This window comes from Temnothorax americanus, unplaced genomic scaffold (assembly GCF_048541705.1).
Source record: "Temnothorax americanus isolate GAGA-0224 unplaced genomic scaffold, ASM4854170v1 Scaffold1, whole genome shotgun sequence".
Taxonomy (NCBI): Eukaryota; Metazoa; Arthropoda; class Insecta; order Hymenoptera; family Formicidae; genus Temnothorax; species Temnothorax americanus.
Window position 1 is genome coordinate 7,920,953 of NW_027509230.1, and position 27,544 is coordinate 7,948,496.

Below are 27,544 nucleotides of genomic sequence, written 5' to 3' on the forward strand. Positions count from 1 at the left end.
ACACAGAAATGAGATATTTCTCGTTGCGAATATTATACGGCGAGGTATCGACAATTACCGAATTATTCATAAGTCTTTATGAAAATAAAGATGAGAATTCAATCGTATCTCAGAAATTTAATTTTGTAGATCATCAAGATATTTGTCGCTAATATATATAAAAAAAAAAAAAAAAAAAATGTAACAGAAAAGTTTCGTTAGGGAAAAGTCAGTCGTAAATATTCTGCATAAATTCTCGAAAGATGTCTGAAGCTACTAGGCTGCGTAGGACGTCCTGCATGTATGAAATATGAAAGTACACCGCCTATACGTACGTTATGTACGTGTGCGTGAAAGCTGTCGGACGGGGGAGGTTTTACGCGCGGTGAGCGACGACGTGTACTCGCGAGGAGAGCAAGCTCCTCGAGTTTAAACGAACCGAACTGGGTTAGGGATCGTGGGATCTTCTTCCGTAGACCGTCGAGAAGCGGGACAGGGCCGCGTATATGTAAATGCGACTCGCAGACAAGTACGAAAGTACGGCATAAAATTCCCTGAGATGAGAGGAATGGTTAACGTTCCGTCCGCGCGAAAGCGCGACGGAATTACGGCCGTGTCTAACGTCAGTGGCGAAATGTGAAAAATGTGGCGTTTTATCGTGTGCACGCGTAACGCTGATTCCGTCGCGCCTGGCAGATTTATTCCAGAAAGATTTATTTGTCTTTACACCGTAAAAAGCGTCGACACCCTCTCTGGGCAGACGCAAACACACCCCACGGGGATTTTCGAAACCGAGTTACCGTCGGCATGGCATGTACTGTATCGATTTCTCGTATCGTTTGGACAAATACTTATAAACAATTTAATTATGATATCTCAAGCTTTGAACGCTTTGCATGAATAACGTTTATGAGAAGTCTCATCCCTCTCTCCCGATAATAGATTCTTTAATAATTAGGGAAGATATGGATATTATATAAAATTGATAGTTATATTCATTGAATGAAATAATAAAGAGCAACAACAACGGTGTGAATAACAGTTTGTTAAATTTAAGACAAATGCCAATAATATCGACAGCTAGGACTATTCCACAGTGTGAAATGTTGAAACACGGTTGAAATTCGAGCGTATATAGCTGTACGTTTCATTTCGCGTTATTAAGAGATAAGCAATATCTCGAACTCCACCGAGATCATCATAGAGTCTAGGAGAAAACTCGACTAAACGAAAACTTCATTATTGAAGAGCCTTATTCTCTCGGATTTACCTTCGTGGTTTCGTTCCCGTTCTCCTCGGTACAGAAGACGGACCTCGTTCGCGAACCGCCGCCGCAGCTCGCGCTGCACGCACTCCATTCTCCGTTCATCCACCTGAAAAGATTGAGAAAGGAAGTTCGCTCAAGGTGTGCATATCACCAGGAATATCTTATATAACGAGATTAAGTTTGTTACGAAGTTACGCGGCCGCATTCGCAAAATTGCGCGTGCTAATGATTAACATTCCACCTTCGTCGGCGGAGGAAAAAAAAACACGCTACGGCAACGGTCCTCACGGTTATTTAAAGTCGGTGTAAAAAATGAACGTGCCGCGTCAACGTCGGCGGATGTAAAGTTTATGATCCGGGGATGGCGACATGCCGCTTGAAACGCGCGTTTAAAATGCTGCGGGCGCTCTCATCGATACGTTTCTCGTTCTTTTACATCGGTGGATACGTTCATTTTTCAATATACCCGTGGGTTGTCCGAGTTCCAAAACATGAAATAGAACCTCGCATGCGGCACTGCCAAAATCTCGCCGCCGCACTTGCTCCCTCCATTTTCCGTTCGTAACAATGCGGAATTGTTCATTCCGTAATACGACACAATGTTTGCGTCAGTTATACACGCTGAACGTGAAGGGTAAACGCGGCGAAACTTCAAACACGTATACGTAAAATAAAATAGTCCCTCCAAGATGCGTATACCTTTTCTATTTCAATGTGAAAATAATCATCCCGAAAGATGTTTTATATCAATCTCACTTTTTCCACAAATAACGCATTTCGCGTTTCTTTTATCTCGTTGGAAGCTTTTTCGATTTACGACGTTGTGAAAATTTCCGCAGTATCATTCATCGAATGAATGGTAGAAATAGCTTCGCTTTTGACGGTGGATATTTTTGATTCTAAAATGCCAGAGCGTTTCTCTATTAAAACTCATGAGTGATATCTTTGATAGTTTCCCAGCCTCAACATATCGGCGAGAGAGAAGATACCGATTTGCTGGGCATTTACCAAGTAGTCCAGGTGGAGTGCCTTCCATCGACGTAACGGGCTTTTTATGAAACTGTCAAAGTCACTCTCGGCATTTTTCATGCACGACGCCGTAAAAATGTTCCGTGTACGAGCGATTGCGCTAAATGACAAAGTGAAACGGTAAACTCTCTCGCCCATGTCTCTGGGTTTACGTAGCGGGATATCGATCATCGATTATACCGCCGACCTTGCCGATCTCGCCGAGCCTCCGACATTCTTTCCACGTGATCTTCAAAGTCATCTTTGATGCGTTCAATTTCCGGTGGCAAAGCCGCGCACGCATTAGATATAAGGATGTTCGGTGGAGAAGCCACGAACGCCATAGTGATCCCCGAGATTCGAAATTAATTACCGCCAGTCTTTTCAATTTTCCTCCCCTTTTACGCGTGTCTGTTCCCCAAAATTGCATTCGACGACGGACTACCGTGTCGTGTCGACGCGCTACTTTTGACTTTATAATTATGTTAAGATCCGTTCACGGCCTAACACGTGTTACCAATATCCGCGATGAATTCATAATGTATATGTGTCAACATGGCTATATCTCGCGGATTTTCCCCGATAAGCCATCTACCGTATAGTGCTTGCTTATGAAACTCATTATAAAACACGTCTCTTGCCTGCGTCTTTTAATGTAAACATAAATTATACCATGGATTATCGCAAGTATCGTAATACCAAGAACAAAACCAAGAATTCATTGTAATTATTATTTCTCTGTAATATATTTTTCTATAATATACGAGATCTGAGCTATCGCTATCTCCCGCTTGAATACCATGCTAGATAGACAATTGAATTTTGATAAGCATTCATGATTCGCGGTCGGATGTATATATAGAGATCGCTTAAGCCTCAGCGGTAAATAACCAGGGGATAAGTCGTAATGTGCGATTAAATCATAACTTCCGGATTGCTGTACCTCAAAGCGCGGTTGCGGCTTTTCACGGCGGTCGGAGTTCCGTTCCTCTCTGGGGAGGGAAAGGTGGGCCCCCCGTTTAGTCGGTTTCAGTCGAACTAAATTCAAACTAAACTCGCGGCCACTCCAATCAAGCATTGACCGATTCGCTGGGCGATCGATGCCGCGCTGCTAATTTATCAACGGAAACGGCTCGACGGTAATCGCGGGTCCGCGATAATCGTTTTGTCGCGCTTATACGGACGCCCATCTTGATCGTTGAACGATGCGATCCGATCAGTGACACTGTCGTCGCAGGCACGCGTATCCCCAAACCGGCAATTTTCTCGCGTTCTCGCCAATCGATTTGATCGAGTGACGTGAGATAGATCGAGTGAGATATACTACAGCGAGCGAAACGAGCTAATACGTCTCCCAAACGCAATTTTACCACGTGCAACTGGCGCCTGTTACACAGCACGATTTCTACTAATTTCTCGTCGAGTAAAAGCTCGCGATCTGACCGTTTAAAAAACACAGCGTTCTCCATTACTTTGCTTTTGGTCGCAAACCCAAAAGCAATCGTTTGCGGAACAGCGGCAAAAGACAAATCGGCAAGGGTTGGTCGATCGTCCCGCCGAATATATCGAGCCGTGAATTCGAACACAAAGAAGAGAGATTCTGTATACCGGACGGCAAACTTTCGACTCCACGACTTCCATCCATAGTGTCCGCTGGATCCAGAGAGAGAATAGTTTGCGGGAGTTTTTGTCCGGGAGTCCCCGTCGACTCGCGGCGCAGTATCTCGTCGTTTGTCGGACGATTTCCATCGCGAAAACTCGCTTTAAATCGCAGTCTCGCAACCCTTCCGCGAAACGGAAGAGAAATATTGTTGCAGGAACGAAGATCGCTCGCATACCGAGTACCGCTCCTCAACTTCTCGCTCGCTCCTCGCTTATACTTTCTCGAAAATCCCGAGATATCGTACGAGAAATGCGATTTATTCGCGAGTTAATGCGAAATATGGAGAAAGTAATATTTTCTACATAAACGGGGAATGGATATTTTATTGTTCGGCGGGGCGAAATCGCGCGCGTGCAGTTCGCGGGGTGAGGCACCTATAATATCTACCTCTCAATTGTACACGCGAGTGTGTGACCTGACGTTTCTTTGACGTATAGAACGTGCATGCAGTTCTACCGTAGATAGTTTAGTCTGTCCGAAAGTACTCACTTCGTTGTGCAAGGGTGCGTGTTGCACGGCATTACGGGCTTCACCGAAGGTCTGCTGTTTGCATCGCAATAGCTGTCCTCCACGACGCTCTCGTCGGCCGATTTGCACACCGCCATCCCTATCTTGAAACCTATTAGTGCAAAAACGTGACCGGCAAATTAGCCCTCCAATTTGACGGCGAACGTTCATGCAAATAATGCTCGTGAATTTCACTCGTTATCTTCTTGTTCAACGACGTGCCCTTTTTTTTAGCTCTTGAAACAGTTATATAATATACATTTGGGAATTATTGAATATAATAAAAAAAAAATCTCAAAAATATGAGAAATACTCCTCGAATTATAAGAGAGAATCATAGTTTGACATATATATATATATCTTTGTGTACAAATTAAATAAATATATGGATACTTCGGAGATGATACCTTTGAAAATCGACAAACTTTCGCATAACATTGAGTTACTTTGTTCATGTAATTGTTTGCATAGGGAAATATGGCTAAATTAATTCAGTAATTACCGACCTCCACCGCAGGACTTGGAACAGGCGGATATCGATTCCAAACTCCAGGAGTATCGCGATTGGCAGCTTGATCCATTCCCTCCGCACACGCCACACGCATCTGTGTTCTTGTTACTACCAACTCGAAGGTCGCAACCAACCTTCTGCAACAGAAATCCACGCTCGATTAATGAAACACGTCTTCCATATAATGGGTTCCAGCCGCGGTTGTCGTTATATTGCTTCCCAACACATTGCCAGAGACAAATAATCTTGCCTTAAAGAATCGTTAAGAACACGGTTATTTCTGTTCTGCCATTTTGTGATTCGTCATTGATAAAAGAGTGATGATAATGGCAATTAAAAATGTTACTGGCATCTTAAGTAAAATCAAAATTAATAAATCAAAATTATTATCTTTGCATGAATTGAAAGAATTTCAAGGATTTGATTGCGTGAGAGAGAGGAAGAAAGATTGTAGATTTTCTCTCGTTTGTCCAAAGTTCTGCCAGCAAGTATTAACAAATTGTCGTTCGGCGCCGAATACAAAAATTTTTACAGAATTTTATTGCCGATTCAGAAGTCGCATCGCACTTATATCGATTTACTGTTTACGTGACAGGAAATTTTTCCCTGTTACGGCTCTGGTTGGAGCTGAAAGAGTTTCGCAGTATCGGCGGCATCCCGGACACATTAAGAACGTTGACGAATGCTGGCGCGTCATCGGGATTCATGCGAGAACGGGAAACGTCCTGCGAAAATTCCGGATCTTTGAGGTGGAGAAGATGGTGCTGGGAGGGAGCCGGAGGAGGTGAGAGCTGACGTCGATTCGTGACCTGGCTGGGACGGCAAACTGATTTGTCATTCAGGTTGCACGGAGATTTGCTCGGAGGTCGGGGAGTACATTATTCATCCCTTATCCCGGGCGAGAAGAGTGAAGCAAACTGGAAGGCGAAGGCGCGAGCGAAGGTGGGACGCGCCTCGGTGATGCCGGGAGAGTAAAAAGGAGAGGGACGTGAGCCTAACGAGGGATCTCCCTCGTACGATCAACTGCGGTGTGGCGCCGAGATAATCCGAGATTTCGTCGCAGTGACCTGCGACGCGAATAAATCGTTCGTTCCAATTACCTACGCGCTTAAACTTCCGGAGTCGGCAAGTCCGAGAAAACGCGCGTCTGTTCGACGGCACGAGAGTGGAAAACGAGGAAATAGCAAAGTCAATACAGAACGTGATTCATGATTGCCCTGTTTGTCTTTCCTATATATAACACGCGAATGTCTGAGAACGGTCATTATATAATCTGTTATTTTGGGGCGTCTTGATTTAATTATATATTTGTGCGCGTCGAGATACGATCATTCTAAACTTGATTAAGGATGATATTTTTTTATCCATTTATTTATAAATGCAATTTATGCAATTACACGTTCTTCCCGTTGAGCTTGTGAGATAGTTATAAGCGCTGCTTTTCTCAGTTGCTATATAATCTCGAATCGCACAAATTTATCCATCCACTATAATGCACACATTCATGTCTTCTTTTATACATACGATTTCGTGTAACGATGTCGTTTAATGAGAGTTAGACATTGCCGGGCGAAAATTGCGCGCTAAATTCGGTACGGCGTGGCGCGCGGCACGACGGTCTCCATTTCGGCCCAATTGATCGTTCGATTTGGCTGCAGAATCGAAATCGGGCTCGATTATCGTTCAAGTTTCAAACGCTCTGCGAAATACTTCCATTAAACATTGGTGATCGTCATTCGGCGAATTGCGGCCGTTACGAGCGCAGTTTTATTCCGTGCACCCCAATGCAAAAGCCAGTTTACGTAGATACTTTATTTCTACGTTTTCGAAACGAGAAATTCGGCTCTCTAATAGCCGCGGTCGGCTTCACGCATCGAGAACGCTACGCTAACGCGAGAGTGAAAATTGGCAAGAGAATGGGGGTGCTGGACAAAGCGGATTGTCATTTTCTCGCCGGCTAGCATAAACGGAAGAAATACGTTCTAATGTATATACTGCCATAAAATCCAATATTCTGCAAATAGCATAATCGTGAAAATGTTTTCCTCTTTCTAAGATAGCTATATATATAGTCCTTATTAATCTGTTAATCAAAACTTTTAATTTACAATTGCTCTTGAAATAATAAATAACAATATTATTGTTAATTATTTACTGGCGAAGTAGAGTGTATCTCTGATTTAATATAAATTATAATAAAATTAATTTAATGAATAATTCAATAAACAGCAACGAAAATAGTTCAGCTTATATAACTGTAATTTCTTTTTCATTTCATCCGCCACCGCGAAGATAATTCATGGAGAGAAACGGAAAAGCTGGAGGATCAACGTTCACCGAATAGGACGGACGGCTGGCATCCAGCAAGCCTGGGATTTGCCGAAATTTAATTTCATACGAGAATAAATTTGTTTCGCATTTCCTCTCCGTCGTATATATGACGACAGGATCGAGAACGAGATATCTTAATGGACACGTATGTCTCTTTATGTAAAAGACACGGCACGCGGAAATGTACACCAGATTATAGGTTTACTTTCGCGAAAGTGAAAATCAATGATGGGGCCCCAATAATTGAAAGATAGGGGTCATCGAAGCAACCCGTTATTTCTTTAGGTAAACAAGACGGGAGAAAACGAGAATTCCTCTGGGCGTGAGAAATGAAATATCGCGCGTCTTAATGGTACTCTGCGACCCTCCTCTGGGCACAAATAACCGCTCTAATACGTGACGGCGAAAAATAATAAAGTTGGTGTTATTCCACCATTTATACATACAAATTGCTGTTATTAAAAAATATGCTATTACTCAAGATTATATCGTGTATTTAATATCAACGATAAGAAAAAGAGCATAATTTTGGAAGAATATTTTCAGATCAACATTACGTGATTTAAACAGTCCAAGTTATTTTATGTATCAATGTAACGAAACATCATCAAAGATTTTTATTTCGTGTTAAAGTTTATCAAGGAAACTTTATTACAAAAGAGATTTGCAGAAAAATAAGACAATACTTTTTAGTACTTCTCCGGGGAATACTTACAAATTCGAAATCGATTACCGAGCCAAAACACTCTCTATTCAGATTGAAATATCAGAGAGATTAGCAAGGACGATAATTGCTAATGTCTCGCGATTTTCCATACCGTAGCGATTTCGTTACGCAAATTTGACTGGTATTCAATTATTCGGCCTCGACATTCTATTCGATGTTCCATATACCTTTCTGGTCCTTAGCACCCCCGCTGTCGCTATCCCATTAGGATACCACCCAGCCTTTTCTACCAGTCTCGCACCATCGACATTTCCCCGCCATCGTGTCTCACCTTCCTTTCCCACTGCACTCGTTTCTACCTTTTAACATAGTTTTCTCGAGAATAGGATTTACAGAATGGAGGAAGGGGTGCTTAACCCCCGGGCACTTTATTCACCTTCGTGTTTTCACTGGCACGATGAAATTTATTGTGTACCTGTCCAGGACTACAACAGCTCGGGGATTCAATATGTACTTATCATACATCTATTTTCTATTATGCACAGGTCGCGTTTTCTTTTCCAACGTTAGATATCGAGGATAATCCGAGAGGAAGGGCTCATTTCAATTTTGGAACATCAATTACTTCCGAGATAAGCAACTGAAAATAGAGATGTAGGTTTCAGAAGGGGAAAGAAGGAACCGGGCGAAAACTAGAAGATGGAGTAGAAAGAAATGGGCAATGGACTCCGAGTAGCAAATTTTTGCCTCGCATGGTTACTTTCTTCTCCTTTCTTCTTATTCTGCGGCATTAATCATGGTCAAAATCTTTTCAGAAAATACCATTTTGACCGAAAGTTAAGAACAAACTTTAATAAGATACTTCAGCATACTTCGTTTAAAGAATACTTTTTGTCTCATATTTATTTCAAGTATTCTCTTACAGTTTCTTACAGTTTAATAAGAATGAGAAAACTATCTGCCATATATTTCTGAAGGATAATTTTGTTTTACTGAAAAGGAGTAGTAATGCTTAATATGATTTTGATAACAATATACAAAATACAAAATTTGCAGTACGTAATATTCGTTTTTCATAGGCGACGCGAATATTTATACATACTATCATATAAATTGATATATTTTGCATCTTGGCTAGAGAATCAAAATTTGCTTGCAGCGAAACAGTCAAAACTATAGAAAGAGGTTTTAATTTAGACTTGACGAAAAATGTCGAAGGAACGGTCGTAGAGTGCTAATCTAATACCCCCGTTATCCCGGAACACATAGGAAGAAGAACGCTGATGTCATCGCCGCAATTTCTGATTGACGTAATTTCTGAAAATTCGCAGTTCGCGCATCACAACGGGGGAACGGCGTAATAATTTTTTTTCGCCCTGAAGATACATTTTAACGAGTGCGCGACGTATAATGAAAAAGCTCGACGCGTCCGCATCGGGCGTGCCCTGCACAACGAAAGCGGGGGGACTCGGCACTTTTAATAACGCAAAGCCAGTTTGCGTTTACCGGAGTTTGCTTAATGCTTAATTACGTGGACTTCTCTGGTGATTAGATATTGTCCCCGCGACTGCGTCGCCCGACGTTGCCATTATGAGAATTCGTTAATTATTTCCCGGCATATACCGCGAGCGCGCTTTTCCCAGCGGTATTGTTAATCCGATTTCTTTCTGGTTGTTTTGCGGTATCGCGAGTCTCATTTAATTTAGGATCAAACAATTAAGATTAAGATTATAATGCTATATAGGTCGAGGTCGCCGCGCTATACTTCTTGGGCGACTAAAATATAGAGAGATGTATAAGATATATATTTGCGAGGTTTAAATTTACACGATAGATGAAATAATCTTAAAATAATTTTTTATAATTTAGCGTGATAATAATAGTTTAATTCGCATCATAATCATAATCTGACTAAATTTGAGTTAACTATGTAAACACATTGTAAACGGACAGATCGCGCACGGAATATAATTAAATATCCGACTGTAATATATTTAAGAATACTGCTTAATTAAAATCTCATTAATAATTATTAAGAAAGTATACACTTCTTGAAATATAGTTTTCTTCATTAGATAAAATGATCTGATAAAGAACGCGCGCGCGCAACGTTATTGGTACAATAATACTGGCTGATTATCTCACGTTACGCTTTTGGAATATACGATGTTTGCATATACATGCACCATCTGCATATACACGTGTGACGTTGATCAAATTAAGTTAATGGACGATGAGATCGGGCTTCTCGACGCGCCCATGTTAAATATTAGCAGAAGACTGACCTGGCTGCTTCGTTACGTTACGTTTTCTCAACGCGATGCGCGGAGCGGAGCGTGCTGGCGTCGCGTCGTGGCGATGGCGGAAAGCAACGAGTTGCGAATACGTTTAAGGCACTACCTCCGGTACATGCCGCCTACGCGCCGACATTCGCGCGAATCTCTTCTCCGACCCCGTAGTTTCTCTCTACTAACTCCAGAAGTTTCATCTTACAAAGTTTCGACAAGAGACGTGGCAATTGCGGTTAAATTCTTAAGTAACGCCTTCAGTTTAATCCTCGGGCTTAAGACTAGCTCCGTCAAAGTATTTAAGAACGCTGCTTTTATCTACTTAATTAATAATTTGTCAAATTCTTGCCGAATCTTACTTATTGACTAGTAAAGGGAAAAAAGTATTTAAAAAAAACCAGAGAAGCACCACGTGTACAGAAATAACTCTAATATTATCGCTCTTTACTTTCAGCTAGCTGCTCTGTTCTTTGATTAATTTAAAAAATCAACTTTTCATATTGAATATATTATCAATAATTTAATATAATTTGTACGTACGTTAATATAATTAATATCAAATACAGCTTTTATATGCACATGTAAAGGTTATGCTCCAATTTATTGTTCCAGGCAACGTTTTGGGGAATATTACTCAGCTCACACGCGACTCTTGATTAATTAATTGAGTAATTATTCGATCAAAATTACAGATAGGATTACATCGATGTTCAAAACGCGGTGACCAAACTAATGATGAATTTAATATGTAAATTCCCAAGGTACTAGGCAAATCGCGATCCATCGATTTAACAGTGCGAACGAGTAGTTAAATGGATTAATAAATCAAATTGTTATTATGATTCAAACATCATTACTTCGAATTATTTACGCGTTTCAGATGCATTTCCATATATCTAGATAATCGATCCGAACTACTCGATACTCGCACATGGAAAAACGTAATAGTGTTTCCTAGTCAAACTATATATTTTCAACTTTATATTATTTATTTGCAAACATGCTTTTTTAACAACCGATTGTTTCTTAATAATTATACAACTATCTCGCGTGAAAATATAAACAACGCATCGAGATTACTGGCCTTAATGCGCCTCGTTATCAGCTAAATTACGGTAAAATTAATGGAATGTAAGTATATCGCTTAATTTCGATAATTAACGAGTAAAGGCCTTCACGTGTTGATCGACCGACAATTTATAGTGACTGACAAGCGGTGCACTGTACCTATCGCTTAATGCTCCTCGCATCTAATATACTGCGGTCTGCACGTGACAGTTCCATGGTTTCCGATAATGCCGCGGCGCGGTTAAGAATCGATAATTATCCTCTTAGAATCAATAGAGTCAAAGAATAGATGATTACTTTTGGCGATAATACTTTTATGAGGAACGTTCAATTGCAGTCTTAAATTATAATATCTTTCCGGTACGTGAGAAAATAAGAACATATATTAATAGAGATTAATTTCTAATATATAAATTCAACTATCTGTTCTTTTCGTCTTATTACTCTACGTACATTGAATTGTTTAAGAAATACAAATAATAAATAATATTAAGGCAATTTTTTATATTAATTTTTATATTAGTTATCAATAAGAGTCTCGCTTTGATTATTTTTTGGAAGAATATATAACGTCTAATTTATGCATTGATGTGCGATGCCGTTTATGAAGTAGATGCTATATTCTCTCTCACATATAATACCGCATTGTGATGGACGTTCGAGAGCATCGGGATAAAGAGTCGAGTACGGTTGATTTTCAATTCAAGCGTCGGATCAATCACGGGTCACAATAGGCGTAGAATAATGACGTCACGCGGACCCAGCTCAATCCACCTGTCTATGCTAAAGCGTAAGATCTCAAAAATATGATAATCCTGATGTTTCCATTTTGATTTCAATATTTTAGTTGGTAATATTAGACATTTGTAGATAAAATATTGTTATTTAACATAACTGATGTATTTCAAATGTGATATTCATTATAATCAAATTTTTCATAAAACATTTTTTTTTTAGAAAGGTTAAAAGAAATGTACTGTTTTAAAAAGCAATAATATAGTGCCCCAGAATTGAAGATATATATATATATATATATATATATATATATATATATATACATTCTGTATATGCAAAAAAGATAAACTCGGTTATCTCAATTTCTCGACATATCTATTATTATCCACGAATCTAGATTGTCTTTATTTATAAATTTAGATAGTCAACTCTGTCGACCACAGATTTTGCAAAGCGTCTTCAAATTTTATCGGCAGAAATTCAGCAGAATATGCTAGCAGAATATTGTAGAAGATTGACTATAAAAACCACTATATTCAACTGCCATTTTAGGTAACCATCTAAATGTTTCTAAAGAATTTTGTTTAAATAATTCCAAAATGATAGATTCTGCTCAGACTCCGTTGGCAGTCTACTGGCGGATTACTTCGATACGCTCTGCTGGCAGAATATAAGTTTAATGCGGATGCAGTTGATGTCAATCTGCCGCAATATTGTGTTCGAATTTGCTGGCAAACCGCTGGAATACTAGTAGCATTTTGCTTGCTGAGAATTCTGAGAATAATGCAGATTATATATAACATTTAATTGAATATTGTTTAACAGTTAGTTTTACAAAAACGCTTTGTTAGAAATGACGAAATATGCCCGAGTATCTTATCTCTCTCGACAAAAGCCGTCTATGACGATATAAAGAAATTTCACTCACCATACACTCGCCGTCTATGCACACGTCCGTGCCCTCCGCGTAACATCTGGTGCCATCCTCCACCTTATCCGCTAGTTGCACCACTATCGTCTCGTCGCTGTCGAATTGCAGGCTATCTGTGGAATCGCGCGGCATCGTCTTCTCGCTCAACGGCACTTCCTGCCGCGACCGTCTAATGCCGTTCTCGAGAGTCTGCTCGCCGCGACAGATCAAAGCGCACGGCCTAGCCGGATCGTAATGGGGATACCATTTGAGCAGTTGCCCGCTGTATGGCACATTGTTGAAGGCGGCGCATTGTGCCGCGCGAAAATCGTCCGATTTCTCGCAGGGCTGAAATCATAGAAAGGAGAATCCGTTGTCAGGCACCGGGCTCATTAAACGCTTCTACGACGTCGTTACGTCGTTACGTCACTACAAGTGTCTTCGAGAAACCGTCGCTTCGCGGCGACGAGCGACCCAAGTTTTTAGCATCAAGACTCGTTCATAAGGATCTTACTCTTGGTTCATAAAGTGCTACCTCGGTTTGGCAATCGGTTTTTTTTTCTGAACAACAGTTTCATGACAAGCTGTCATTGTGTTAATTTCAAATATGAAATATAATTTGGCAATATCGATTATAACAAATTCATTTTCCAATTCCCTCCTCGTCCTTCATTGAAGTTCTTTTAATTACAAAAAGAATATTTTCTCGTCTCAATGATAATTCTGTTAATATATAATAAAAATATTTTGTTACACGGATTCACGTAAAAGTTACTGCATGAAGAACAAAGTTTCCCAATTCCCAGGGATAGCTAATTAGAGAGCAAAATTATATTCCATTTATACCTCGAACGAGCTTGAGACAGCGAATCCAAAGTGAAGGATCGACGCCTAAGAGCCTAGAGTTACCATCGCAAAAGTGCCCGCTAATTATCGTTATAATTAACCATTCCATAGTCGGACCGCGATATCTCTGGGGTATTTCTATCGACATTTTCGCCTCTGTGAGTTTACCTCACTTCTCGCAAAGTTAACGAGCAATGTAAGTTCGCCATGGAGAAACGTTCATTATATATCTTCCAACCCTTTGTCTTCTTACCTATCTTATTCGCATTGTATTTTTCGTTTCTCATTACAGTGACAAGAGGTTGCACCAATTCCCGAAATTCGATTCAATGATATTTGAACGTAACAATCCGAAATATCACTTTACCACAATTATTAATAATTATTTTATTATTCTACACAAATCAAGCTGTTACTTTCGCAATATAACTGTAACGAGATTCATCATCATTATCATTATTATTGATAGGTATAATATAATATATATTTTATCATTAAACCAGAAATTATATTACATAGTGTTAATGTAATATAAGTAATTTTTATGCTATATGATGGATTATCAATTAGGTATATTAATCTCACATTTAACTCTTTATACATAAGAGCACCACAAAGTAGAAAACTCTGATGCTCATTAAAATAAAATTCTTATTTAAAACTCTACAGAGATTCTTTAGTAACAACAATATCTCTAAAGAAGATAAAGGCACATAGAAAGACACATATAGTAAGATTATTACATCGTTATCCATATATATTCTCGTATATTTGTTATTTCAGATTACATTGGAATATGGATTACGTTGAAGTAAATAATCGCGATTAACTTCGCTTCTCAATGAGAGAATTAATTGCGGTCAGTTACATGCCGGGGCAAACTTTTGGTATAAACAACGCCGAATCGTATTTCGCTGCCGCCGCGCCGCCGCCGTGTATGATAATTATTCGCGGCGTCACACGACGCGCGTCAACTCTGTCCGCGGTAATTATCAAATTCGATGGAAAATATGTAGGTGCGAAATACGCACGGCGCGGCGCGGGCCGACCACGTGAAATTTACACGTTACGGGTTCAATATGACCGGCTGCGCAGCAGCTCCGGTCCGAGCGACACGGACGGCGAGGATAATGTAGCTAAACATTCGCAGCTACCATTGTTAGGAACAGTGTTTGTTGTAATGAATTGGCTGGCAGCGCAGTAATTAATTAGCGCGGATCGACCACCGCAGAGTTCAGTTTCAATTGGGTCGACGTATGTTCCGACGATATGCTGAGTTTACGCGCAACATAGCGTACCCGTAAGATATCTACTCGATAACAACGAATCATTTTCGCGAGGGCGAAACTAGAATAACGCTCTCGAACACTCTCCAGCATACGAGTATTTACTCTAGTACTTTTATATCTCAATAATTTAACTTCACTTCTTAATTTAAGATATCAATCGGTTATTCCGCGAAAGGATCTTCCGCAAATTTAATTTCGCAAATTTAATTCATCTTTGATGTTCTCAGCAATCCGAATTCTTGCAAATCGGGAAATTATGCGACGCAAAGAGAAGCGTAGCTGGTAGTTTCAGACCGTCGCTATTACTACTACCGCGCGCGCTGTTTCCTTCGGTCTTGATTACTACTAGGTCGCACGAACGTGACAATCCGCAGCTTGCTAAGTTAGTTTGTCGTGTTATAGAGAGATGATATATAAAACAGTTTGTATCTGTGAAGCGCAATAACCTTCTAAGACATTTCTCTCTTTATTGTTATAGCTATCGCAATTACTTTTAGCATGATTAGTACATATGTTACGTGCATATAAAAGTTGTTTCTATCAAAAACAGAACCATCAGATTAAAGAAATAATTTTAGTTATTTCTGGTATAAGTAACAGAAAAAATAAGATGCTATATATATATATAAGACAAAGAGAGTAAGCTTATTTTAGTATATATTACAAAGTTGCTCGCATTGTTTTATATGATATTGAGAGAAAATATACCTACTATAAATATATTAAAGATTTGCATTCAATGTGCTTTTAGATAATTTGGATGTCACAAAATAATCAGCAAAAAAGAGTGACAAAAATTTGTGTTATCTTAAAGAGATGAATCTACGGAATATAGATTATTTGTTTTACTGCTGCGCAATATGCGCAATCGAATATACAATTCATTGAAAGCGAAAGTTTAAGAAAGTGAATGCGAAATGTATCTTAAATTTGTACGTTTTTGTATGTTTTTAGCTCGAAAAATTGTCCCCATTCAAATTTTTCTTCTCTCTCTCTCTCTCTCTCTTTCTCTCTCTCTCTTTCCATGAGTAAACGGCATCACCAATTAATCATTTTTTTCTGGTGCAGATATACATAGAGGATCATTATTCTGCTATATATAAATGTAGACACGACCCCCGGGCATCCTGAATTCTTAATTTTCCGTCGAATTATTCATTCACAGAAGCTTGCCCGATATGAGATAGCCGCCGGAAGAGGATAAAGGGCACAGATATTATTATATATTCATTAACACGAGAGATAGAAATGCGAATATTCTTCAAATATCAAATAAATATGTTTCAATTTATGTTAATAATATTTTCAAAAAATTCTCGGAAGATTATTTAAATGATAAACAACTGTTATAGACAAACTTATTATTATAGATGAACTTTGACTCGTAAAAGATTTTCCCAACTATCTCCCTTCATCTCTTAGAACAAAACATTAGTTTACGACGTTTATGCGAAATAACCATAATTAATTTGTTATTATAGATAGAACTTTTATTCTTCGTCTTCCAGATTTTATAAAGGGAATATTTTTAATTTTCGGACACAAAAGAATTCGAAGTCAAAACATTTATTTAACAATATAAAGTTAATTGATCATCCAATTCTATTTCTCATTGCTCTTTATTCATATTTTATATATATTTCATTGCATCTTTTTTAGAGAATACGAAAGTTTAAGCAATAAATTTTTTTCTCAAAACAGCACCATTATTCATATACGCTGCGTTTGAGGAGATTTAATGAAATCTTTTAATTAAAGCGTTACTAATTATTTCGAATGCTAGAGAGAAAGTTACGTATTACGATGTTTAATTCGGAAAAGAGTTTCGTCGAGTAATTACGTGGTTTATTTCTCAAGATAACATGTACCGAGATCGACTCGCTCCACGGACTGCAATATTGGGATGCATGCACTCTTCGCGGGATCGGCTACGAAGTAGGACCGGAGGAAGAAACTAGGCGAAGCGCCGAAATCTGTTGGAAACCGCGGAAGCCGCAGCGCGGAGTTCGAGCGCTCCTTAACAAGGAATCGCAACTACTCATTACGCAAAAGCGTTTCTGCATCCAACACTCTTGCGCCGATGGAAATACCCATGGGGCATTCGCCAGACGTTTCAGCCGATTACGAAACCCCGTGTACTCCGGGAACAATGGATAATACCTTTTGCGCAACACTACAGCGACAACTTACTTCGTCCTTAAATTGACGATACGGGGATAGATGTGGCGATTGCTCTAACATCTTAAGTTTTAAGTTCGGGAGAATTAGTTTCACCCCAATTATATATACTTCACTTGAACGTATAACAATAATACGGATAAACAATTGTCGACATCTCAGACTAATTTGCTTGAAAGCTACTCATTACTTTTTAATAAAGTTACTTATCAATAAGTAAATTTAAATTTACTTATTAAAATAAAGAAATATTTCATCAAAATATATATCTTAAGAATTAATCACCTCAGTATCCGCTGGTTTTTTGCAATTATACATTAAATATTAATAATATAGTTTTAATTGCTTTTAATTAATTAATTTACTAGGTAACACTTGTCAATTAACAGCTGATCGTTCAATTTTAAGGAGTATTTTTACTTGTATAGCTACTTATTTGTACGGCTTTGCTGTATATCGTACTATTGTCCATTAGCGTCTACACACAGATATTTTGTTGATGGAAAGAACTCAAGAATGCGCGGAGCGTATGTGCGTTGCGTATGCGGTTATACAAATTTCCGAATTCTGATGTTTACAAAATATCAATTTGCCGACGCGCCGCCAATAAACCGTGTACAAATCGAACGCGCGACATTTCGCCTATTTGCTATACGAAGCGACGAAGTCAGCGTTCGGTAATTCAAAAATAGTTGATGAATATTTATTAAATTATGTTTATCTGAATTTTTTGTTCTGCTTCTATCCAATGTATAAAAATTGCGTGGAACCACGAACAGGTGCATGTGCCATGTTATTTGTCGCATGCCATTCGTCCGTTTATTTTCGTTGATATTAAAGTCCGTAAAAGTCCACACGAACGAATATTAAAATAACTCATAAATGTTTAATCGAGCTGTTGATTATTTTAACTGGAATTTATTACGCTTAGATATACATGGTAATCGAAGGTTTACCGAGAGCGCATTTATCAATTTGTTTGCGCTTTTTCCTGCACTCCGTGCAAAAAACGATATTAGATAACTACCTCCGAAATTGTTCAAATACGTTGTTAATAATTTTAATATAAATATTGCTGTTTAAAATAAATTTAGCGTAATACAAATTAAAATTGTTCCTTGTATGTATACCATGTATATATAACGACTATTATTCTTTGTCCTGTTTCACAACATTTGTTAATTAAATATTTTACAAAATATTTTAAAATATTAATAACATTTCCAATATTATTGCATCCAACTTATCCATTTCAAAAAATTCGTTAATGATGATTCTTTGTTTGAACCAACAATAAATAGTTTCGGAAGAGATGAAAGAGATGTCAAATTAGCAATTTAAAAAATGTATTCTTTTTTGTTATAAAATATGCACGGCAGTACAATATTGCATGAATTTTTCCGATTCACATTTATTCTAATTGATATTCATCTGTTTAATCGTATAGTTATATACATGCCACAATTTTCATTGCATCGGTGTCCAATTATTGTAAAAGCGTATACATATGGAAGCACGCATCAATTTTAATTTATCAATGCTCATTTATTTGCCGATATAATAAACATTGATTGCATTAAAGATGAGCAGGATCATTAATAATTTAAACAATGGATTCCACATAAACTTGGAAATAACGCCATTTTTATTCTCAAATATATTGTATATATATGTATATATGGTCAGTTTCATATTATATCAAAACAGAAATTTGTTAAATTTGGCAAAGAATTCATGGCATATAAAAGAATTTCATTTTAATATGATTTCCGTCTTCGGTGATTTATACGAAACATTTATTAAAAACGCATAAATCTGTCTGTAATAAATGTTAAACAGTAAGTTTCATATGTTTGATATTCGCCGCCGGCGAATGCGTTGTCCGCGGTTCCACCCATTTTCGGCGAGGACGGATTCTGAAAGAAATCCCATTCGTCGCGCTCCGTTAAAATGTCTTGTGAATAGTCCCTCATTGAGGTCGTTTCGTCGTGGATAAAAAAGGAAAAAAAAGGGCGCAACCCCGGGTGACGTAATGTCGCGACGCGAAATACACCTCGAAAAAAGTAACGCGAGCGAGAGTGTCGTGAGCCCATTTTCTTCATCTTTTCGCGAAGTGACGTCTCCTTGTGGACCGGAATAAAGGAAAACACAACGCGGTATATATAACCTTTTTCCACCGTGTCGACGATTACGATAACATGCCGGCCTTTTCCACCGGTAAGAATTCTGCAGTAAGGACGAGAGAGCACCGGAAGTACAGAGGCTCGAAGAGGTCCCGAGCGAAAATGCTTGCGAAAATAACATTCTGAAACGTGTCTAGGATGCTAGGGCTGTTTCAATGGGAATAGTATTTCGCGAGACAATGCGCGCGCCGGGCATTACGATATTTAATTAAAGTTATATCTATTCGTTAAATGCAACGTTGAAAACGTGAGAATCGCGACAAATAAAATGTAGACGATTCATCTTTTGACAGATCCTTAAACACAATTCTTTAACAAATTATTTCACGGTTATTACTCGCTCACTATTTATCGAACTGAGATCTTTCTATGCCATTATCTGTGTGTTAATATATAATACAACGAAAACAATATTATCTAAGCATTTCTTAATTTGCATATTTCTGCATGTTTATTTCTCTTATGTCGTACATAGCTTCCTGGTCTCTTATCCTTGCAATATTTGCTATCTAAAATAATGCACAAGAGAAATCAATACAAATAAAAATGTTCGTTTTATCTGCAACACCAGTGACTGGCAAATATCAAAATATCCGAAATCAAGTTCGACACCGCTTTGCGCCGTTCACCGATTTTTTCCGTTAACCTGATTTCTCGCGGCACGTTTCACTTTAAGTCCTTCCAGCCAACGAAACGCCTATCGGATTCGCGGACAAACGCTCCGTGAAATTTTATTTTGCGACGTACCGCACAACATCGGTCGGAACGTTTTCTGCGTGCGCCAATCGTTACTGGCAGCCTGCGTGTGTAGCATCGACCATCAGAAAGAGAGGAGGGGTGGCACGATCCCGAATCGCATCTGCGAGAGCTGCGAGCGAGGAGCGAGGCGGTGCAACCCTGGGATGCGACGCATACAGAGAGAGAGAGAAAGAGAAACAGCGCGGCGGTGGCTGGGCACGTTTCTCGATTATCCGTATTTACGGAAATTCTGTGCACGTTACGCCCGATAACTTTCGTAACGGATTACTCGACGAAAGTTTCACACCGCGCGCGCGGGCGGAAACTTACCCCGATAAACTACACCGCGCGAATCGTCAATGCAGTCAAATGGAGCCCGAGGCGCGCGCGAGAGACTCTTCAAACAGCGAGCGAGCGGCGCGGCGCTTGCGGAGATCCCACGATCGCACCCAAACGTCTAAACCTGTCGCTCCGAGTTTCCCTACCTCTCGGGAGGGAGGACCGATTTAATTGAGTGCGCTACACACGCGCGAAAAGGTGGACCCTTAAGTACCGCGTGAAAATACGCTCGCGCACCAAGGCGCGAATTACACACGTGGCTTAATTAATATCCCCTTGAAAATAAATTCCGTAACCATTCTTCATTATCATCAACATTCGTTATCAGATAGTATTTGAATCGTAAAAAGAAACTCAAAGCACAATAAAATAGCTACATATGTACAATCGCGTCATGGTACCTACGGGATAAAAATCCGAAAAGATATATGAGACATAATTATGAAAAAAATTATTTCACATATATCTACTTTTATGTCTGAACATACTTTTTAGTTAGTTTAAAAATATATCTGGTTAGTTTAAATATATATATTCAATATATCTGGAGGCACATTTGATAACAAGTTTTCGATCAGTTGAGATTATTCATCGAAACTTCGCAATTTCCAATTTGATCTCGTTGTTACATTGTTTACTTAAAATTTTATACAGCAGCACATGTAATAATTATACAATGCAACTTTCAAACGTATGTATATATCGATTTTATGCTACAATAATATTTGCAATGTGCACCATCGGTTTTTGTGACCTGGAAATATATAAAAACGGAAATTTAAGAAAGAGAAACGGATCGGATAACGGGAAAATATGTTTATAGAGTCATGTAATTTCGTAGAATGAGACTGTACTATCGATCAGAATCTAATGTTCCGTCCCCCCTTTTGCGTTTCCGATATTACGTACCAAGTGGTACCCGCCGAATACGAATATACGATACTCGAATTGGATATTCCCAAATAATTCATTTCAAATTGAGTCAGACGATATCTTCGTGGTTAATTATTTATTTCAGAATGGTCTATTGTACCCCTACTACTTTCGATTAAAAAATATATTCGTCCTAACTTTAATCTCGGGGTATAAATAATTTCTCGTTTACAAAAAAATTTAATTCTTCTTGGAGAAAATTTCAAGTGAAAATCTGTTATCTTATTATACGTGATTAAAACAGTGTCGGTGTATAAATAACTTTAAATCGCGAATAGACATTAAATACACGTATATTATAGGTACTTCAACACTCGTAGTTTTATAAATTCCGGTAAAAAAATCAGAAATTATTGTTTTCTCTGTTTTTCGAGACAAAAATTAGGAATATTCTTTTTCTCTTTTTCTCAAAGCGTTCGCTTAAGGGCGTTCTCTCGTCCTTATACTAGAGAAAATCGATTTTCTTAGGATTTTCTTGAAACTGTGAATATACGTTAATTTAAGTGTGCTTTATGCGTGGTATAAATTTCAGTACCTCTTCCGGTATAAAAAATAAAGATACTGAGCTTGTTTCAAAAAAAAAATTTTTTTAATTTATTTTTTTTAATTTTGGCATTTTTTCCTTATAGAACTCGACGAGAGGAGCAACTTTGGTCCTCTTGACCAACCTCGTATCTCTTACCGTTTGGCCTGGAAAACCTTTTCATTAGTAAAAGTTGAAACTTTGAAGCTCAGTATCTTGATTTTTTATACCGGAAGAGGTACTGACATTTATACCACGCATAAAGCACACCTAAATTAACGTATATATTCACAGTTTCAAGAAAATCCTAAGAAAATCGATTGTCTCTAGTAAAACGTCCTTAATAAAACAATTGCGATAATCCAAGCGACAGACCTTTTGGACAACTGAAATCACCGATGCTACCGCACACGAGTTGCATGGCAAGTCCTTCGAATACGCTCGGAGATTTCCACCCGTTTTAATTCCGCGAGACCTAAATTTCACTGGATCCTATTCCTGCGAGTATTCCAGTTACCGCAATGCAAACACATCCGACCCCATTCTGAATCGCATTGTAATAGTTTCGTCGAATGTAGTATCTGATTTCATTCAAGATTTTTCTTTTCCTTATCTTTCGTTACTAAATGATCATGTAGTCTCGACTTATATACTCATATATAAGAAAGTTGTATAATCGTGTCGCAGTAAATTTATGTATATATTTGTACTCCGTGTTTTCGCTATCTAAAACTAAATAATACGTCCTACATATACAATTTTGCTTGCGACGTATTTTTATTATTAACTAATCACAGTTAAGTAAATTATGTTCTTTTATTCTATTATTTTAATTATTCTCCTTTTAGAAGTCGCCTGTCAAAAAAGTAACTTTTAAAATAGAAAGCTTCAGATTAAAACTTAATAATTAATTTGAATGGTAGACATGCATGTGGGTAGTGTAGGTATAGTAGATATTCTATATTTTATTATTTTTATACAACGAATTTAACGGGTACTATTTCTCGTGCCCGATATTGAATCGCCAGCTTCATTAGCGATATCGCTTGCCAGGTGGATTTAGGGATTACCGTCGTAAAAGTGCATCAAATTTCGTCACAGTTAGCGACCTTTTCGCTTTCATACCACTTGTGCGCTCTCACGCATGAATAAAGCTGGGGGTATTATCTCGCATCTCGCTCGCATTCTTTGAAGTTAAGTTCAATCGAGAATAATTGGAATAAATTCAAGAATATATATGTTTCTCCTTACCCACAAGATATATATAATTTTCATAAATTATGTGATAAGAATGTTGTATGTAGTAACGTTTTATTAGGAATACGTTAGGCTGCAAAATTTTATATAATTAATAAAAGATGTAATCATTAAATATTATTTTAAAAAATATATTATTACTATAATTATCCTGAAAGAAAAATGCTTATAATGATGAGAATTTTATTCTTCTGTTTGAAGCAAGATTTAGAAATTCTAATTATTCTTATAATTAGGATCTATTCCTCACTCGATGTAAAACTTAAGTAATAAAACTAACATTCACACATAGTTTGCTAAAAATCTTATTTTACGTCAAAACAAGAAAGTTTAAGGTTTTTATGCAAAACCAACACTTGGGTTTATCTCTATTGTATCTCGTACGCTACTGTACGTTAATCAAAAGACGAGCCTACGTAACTTAATCTGTAATATATACGTATTGTAATTTACAATCTGAATTTATAATACGTTACATGGTTGCGCTAATTAGTCTAGCCGATCCGAGCGTCGAATTTAACCCAGTTTTGTGCATAGATTGTCATTACCCATCACTGACAGCGTATCTTCCAGTGCATCCGTTGCGTGCATGCGTATGTTGTATACGTATTCATCGTTCTTCGCTAGCAAAAGCTCTACGTATGGACGACGGAATGCATTTCCGCAATTATCCGTTATACACGTTTTTAGTGACAGAATTTGCGCGTATACATATTCACACACAAGAATAAGCCTTATAGTCCTTCTAAAGACTTAGATATTAATTATTAAATGTATTAATACTCAGTGTGATCTGCAAAGAAATGTATTTAATTTTGACGGAAAATTTAATATCAGTTTGCACTTTTCTTTGCTTTTCTTTTTTATATTTTTCAAATAATGTAACGATATTATATAAAATAACGGACACGAGATAGCGTCCTGCTCTTTAGCTGCTGTCGGATTATTTATTTGATATCTCTCCCTTTGTCTCTCTCTAACAATATAAGTTTAAGCACGTCTAAAGTTCCCTGAGCACGAACCTGACGACAGCAGAGCGAGATAGGGTTAATTGCAACAACCATCACAAATCTCACGTCTCAGTAACATGCTATTATTGACTTCACAGTGCTGGTACACAATAGTGATAGACAATTACAAATTATTACAGACAAGTAAAGTTGTAAGAGTTTGAAGCTGGAGCACGCGATGATATATTCATCTGATTAATAATGCATTCGAGATTGGCGCTATATATATCTCGTGAATTCTATTCAGTCAAATTTCGATTAATTTTGGCGGAAGATTCTCTTACTAAATGTTGAATCGTATCAAATGTTATAGTTTAATTCGTGATTCCAATTATGGTGTAATTTCGGTAACAAACGTCCTCTATTTCGGATACGTTGATTTCGAAACAATTCAATGCAATTCGTAGGAATCATTATCGTTGTATTAATATTTAATATCTACGAATTGTACATATTGCGCAATTTTGATTCAATTAATTTATTAATGCAAATGGTTCTATTAAGTTTTAACAGATATAAACAAGCGATATTTGTAGCGATTTGAATATCGCAACGATGCATTATGGAGAAAAACTTTTGTCATATTTTATTAGTATAATTTTTATGTCATATCAATAAAGATATATAGGTTAAATATCGTATTTATAACTAATTTGTATTTTTAGAATAAGGACAATATATCTTAAAAATATCTTGTTTATAACTTGTCTCGAGCCTGAGAAAGAAAGAGAGAGACGGAGAAAAATTTGTTTCTTAAAATACTTTAAAAATACTTAAAAGTGATTTATTAAATTAATTTTTTTCACACGGTGTGTGTCTTTTTACTATATGTACATCTTCGATCGATTTATGCAGTTCTTGAGTTTGAAGATAACTATTTCAGTACCTCGTCATTTTTAATAATCTATTAAGAACTAGAATAATCTACACTTTTTTCGGGTTTAAATAGAAGTTTAAATTACACTTTGTTATTGCATGATGATGTTATCGAGATCCTTCTTAAAATGAACGCAGAGTGAAGCGCAATGTCGTCCACTATGTGGTCATCGAATTACGTACAAAGTTAGCGCCGCTCCGATCTCTGAAACTGTACGCGACTACTCTGACGGCTTAATTAATTCTCGACTACTGTCGGTGAGTTCAAATTTGGTATAGGAGAGCGGATATTTTATAAAATATATAGAAGAAAAAGGAAAAAAAGATGCATGCGGTAATGCCGCTAATTTCGAAGGGTTTAAAAAAATTGTGCAAATTAGAAGTTTGCACTTGGCTTCCTCATAGAGGAAGTGATGTCTTAAGATGTTAATACGGCCCTCTGATTGCCTGATGACGCCTTAAGACTACATCTAAGACGATCTTGGATATAAGGCTCGACTATGAATACCGGCCTTAAAGACTTATATATGAAATAGAAATAGAAAAAAAAAAAAGACTGAAGAATATAATAAAATTAAAAAATTTTGGTAAACTTTTTTTAACAGAAATTGGTAACCCCTTTATTATTAACAATTTTTATTAATTCTATTATATTCTTCAGTCTTTTCTACCCCTATTTCATATATAATTCGTTAAGATTTGATTGATCAATTCTGGAGTTATAGAAATTTCTGTAAATTTGGCACATACATACATACACACATACTGACATTTTTTTAATGCAATATTTCGACGTTTTAGAACACTCTGAACATATTGACATTAAAAACTCAAAAAACAATCTTTTTTTTGTTTTTTTTTACCCCTATTTTAGACATAATTTTTTTAAATTTGGTTGATTAGAGCCAACTTTATACGCAATCAAAGGTTCATATACGAACTTACGAAAACAAAGCTTCCTCTATGAAGAAATAAAAAACGCGTTATTGTATCGCATATATACCCGAATATCTTTCTCTCTCTCTTTCCCCTCCTCTCTTCTCCTCCTCCCTCTTCTCTCTCTCCAGAGAATCGAAACTCGTTTTGAGGCGAAAGAGAGATTATCCGATAGAAACAAAATTTTAATGATAGTTTCCTGAACTTTAAATTTTTCGCGTACGCCCAACATCCGAGTTTCCTACGTTTCGTATTTTTATTCCATCCTGACGTAACGATATACACTAGCTGAAACACGAATGCGTATAGCGCGGATTTGGCAATGATTTCGTTCTACTATATCGAAGCATGCAGAGAGCGGCGACGACCTGAAATATCCCCGCGCCAGTCCGGGGCGCTATACACACTTTTATTGCCGTCGTCTTGCGCAGAATGCAGTTCCGCCCTTTTACCGTTCACGTTAATGTTGTTATCAGCAGATATTCCAGTACGCGCAGATCGTCCGTCTTGCTACGTGGGCTTGTGTATTTTGCACATGTCGCGATACTAGCATTTTTTTTTTAAATAAAATAAAAAATACGAGACAGCATGACTGATCGGCTTCATTTGAGCGGCTCGCATCCATTAGTTTTATTTATTTACGCAACGAACATATCCATCAATTACGAATACCTGTCTTGGATTTTTCTCAACAGTTCCGGCTTCGGACCATTATTCTAACTGCTAATTTATAGATATGTGTATCAATTTGCGCTACCAACCGATCTCGGTCTGTTGAAAAGAAAGAAGATGTCCTTAAAATATGGTATAAACAGAAATATTCTTTAGTCATTGCAATTATTATTATCATCACAAAACAAAGTTGATAATTACGTTGCGATAGTTTCAACGCGCTTTCATTGTTGACACACCCTCAGTGACTTCAATCCTTAATTGACTACAAGATAAGCGATCTGATAATTTAGGGGTATAACAATGTCTTTCATTATTAACAAAAGCGGCCTTTGATTAACGATAGAAATGACAAAATGCGCGCTAATTGGTTTAATAAAATGGTCGGCGAGATGTAAATGGAATGTTGATACGATCACCGTCGTTCATTATATAACTGGTTACGCGGATCAATATGTTTATCGCAGTTTATTATTAACTGTCGGTCCGGCTCCAAGTTCGCGTCCCGCGTCGTCACAATACGGTCAGTAAATATTGTCACTATGAAACGATTGGCGAATAAATTACTCGTGTGTTAATACCAAAACGTGAGGTGTATCACGCGCGGTAAATAAATTATTACGAATTACGGATTTTTTTATTATTTTATGCGTCGAGAACTTCACGAAATTTTCTGGGATGCTATTTTTTCAATTCAAAAAATTTGAAACTTGTTCGGTATACGCGGTAAAATGTTTAAAATACGCAAAGTTGTAAGTTGCGCGGATTTATTCTTCTTCCTTTTGCGAGAGATTTGCGACTGCAGCTTTTATGTTAGCATTGAGGTTTCG

At 37.6% G+C, this 27,544-nt stretch overlaps 1 protein-coding gene across 3 annotated transcripts in view; it reads right to left on the reverse strand.

The window, feature by feature from the left end:
* The window catches only part of Nolo (ADAMTS-like no long nerve cord), a 184,998-nt gene that overhangs the window by 20,552 nt on the left and 136,902 nt on the right, over positions 1 to 27,544 (reverse strand). For all 3 annotated transcript variants that reach the window (XM_077399691.1, XM_077399774.1, XM_077399600.1), the window contains exons 5-8: positions 12,953 to 13,282; positions 4,931 to 5,072; positions 4,407 to 4,536; positions 1,250 to 1,352 (exon numbers count right to left, since the gene is read on the reverse strand). In XM_077399691.1, coding sequence (XP_077255817.1) covers positions 1,250 to 1,352; positions 4,407 to 4,536; positions 4,931 to 5,072; positions 12,953 to 13,282 — 705 coding nt within the window. The remainder of the gene's footprint in view (positions 1 to 1,249; positions 1,353 to 4,406; positions 4,537 to 4,930; positions 5,073 to 12,952; positions 13,283 to 27,544) is intronic.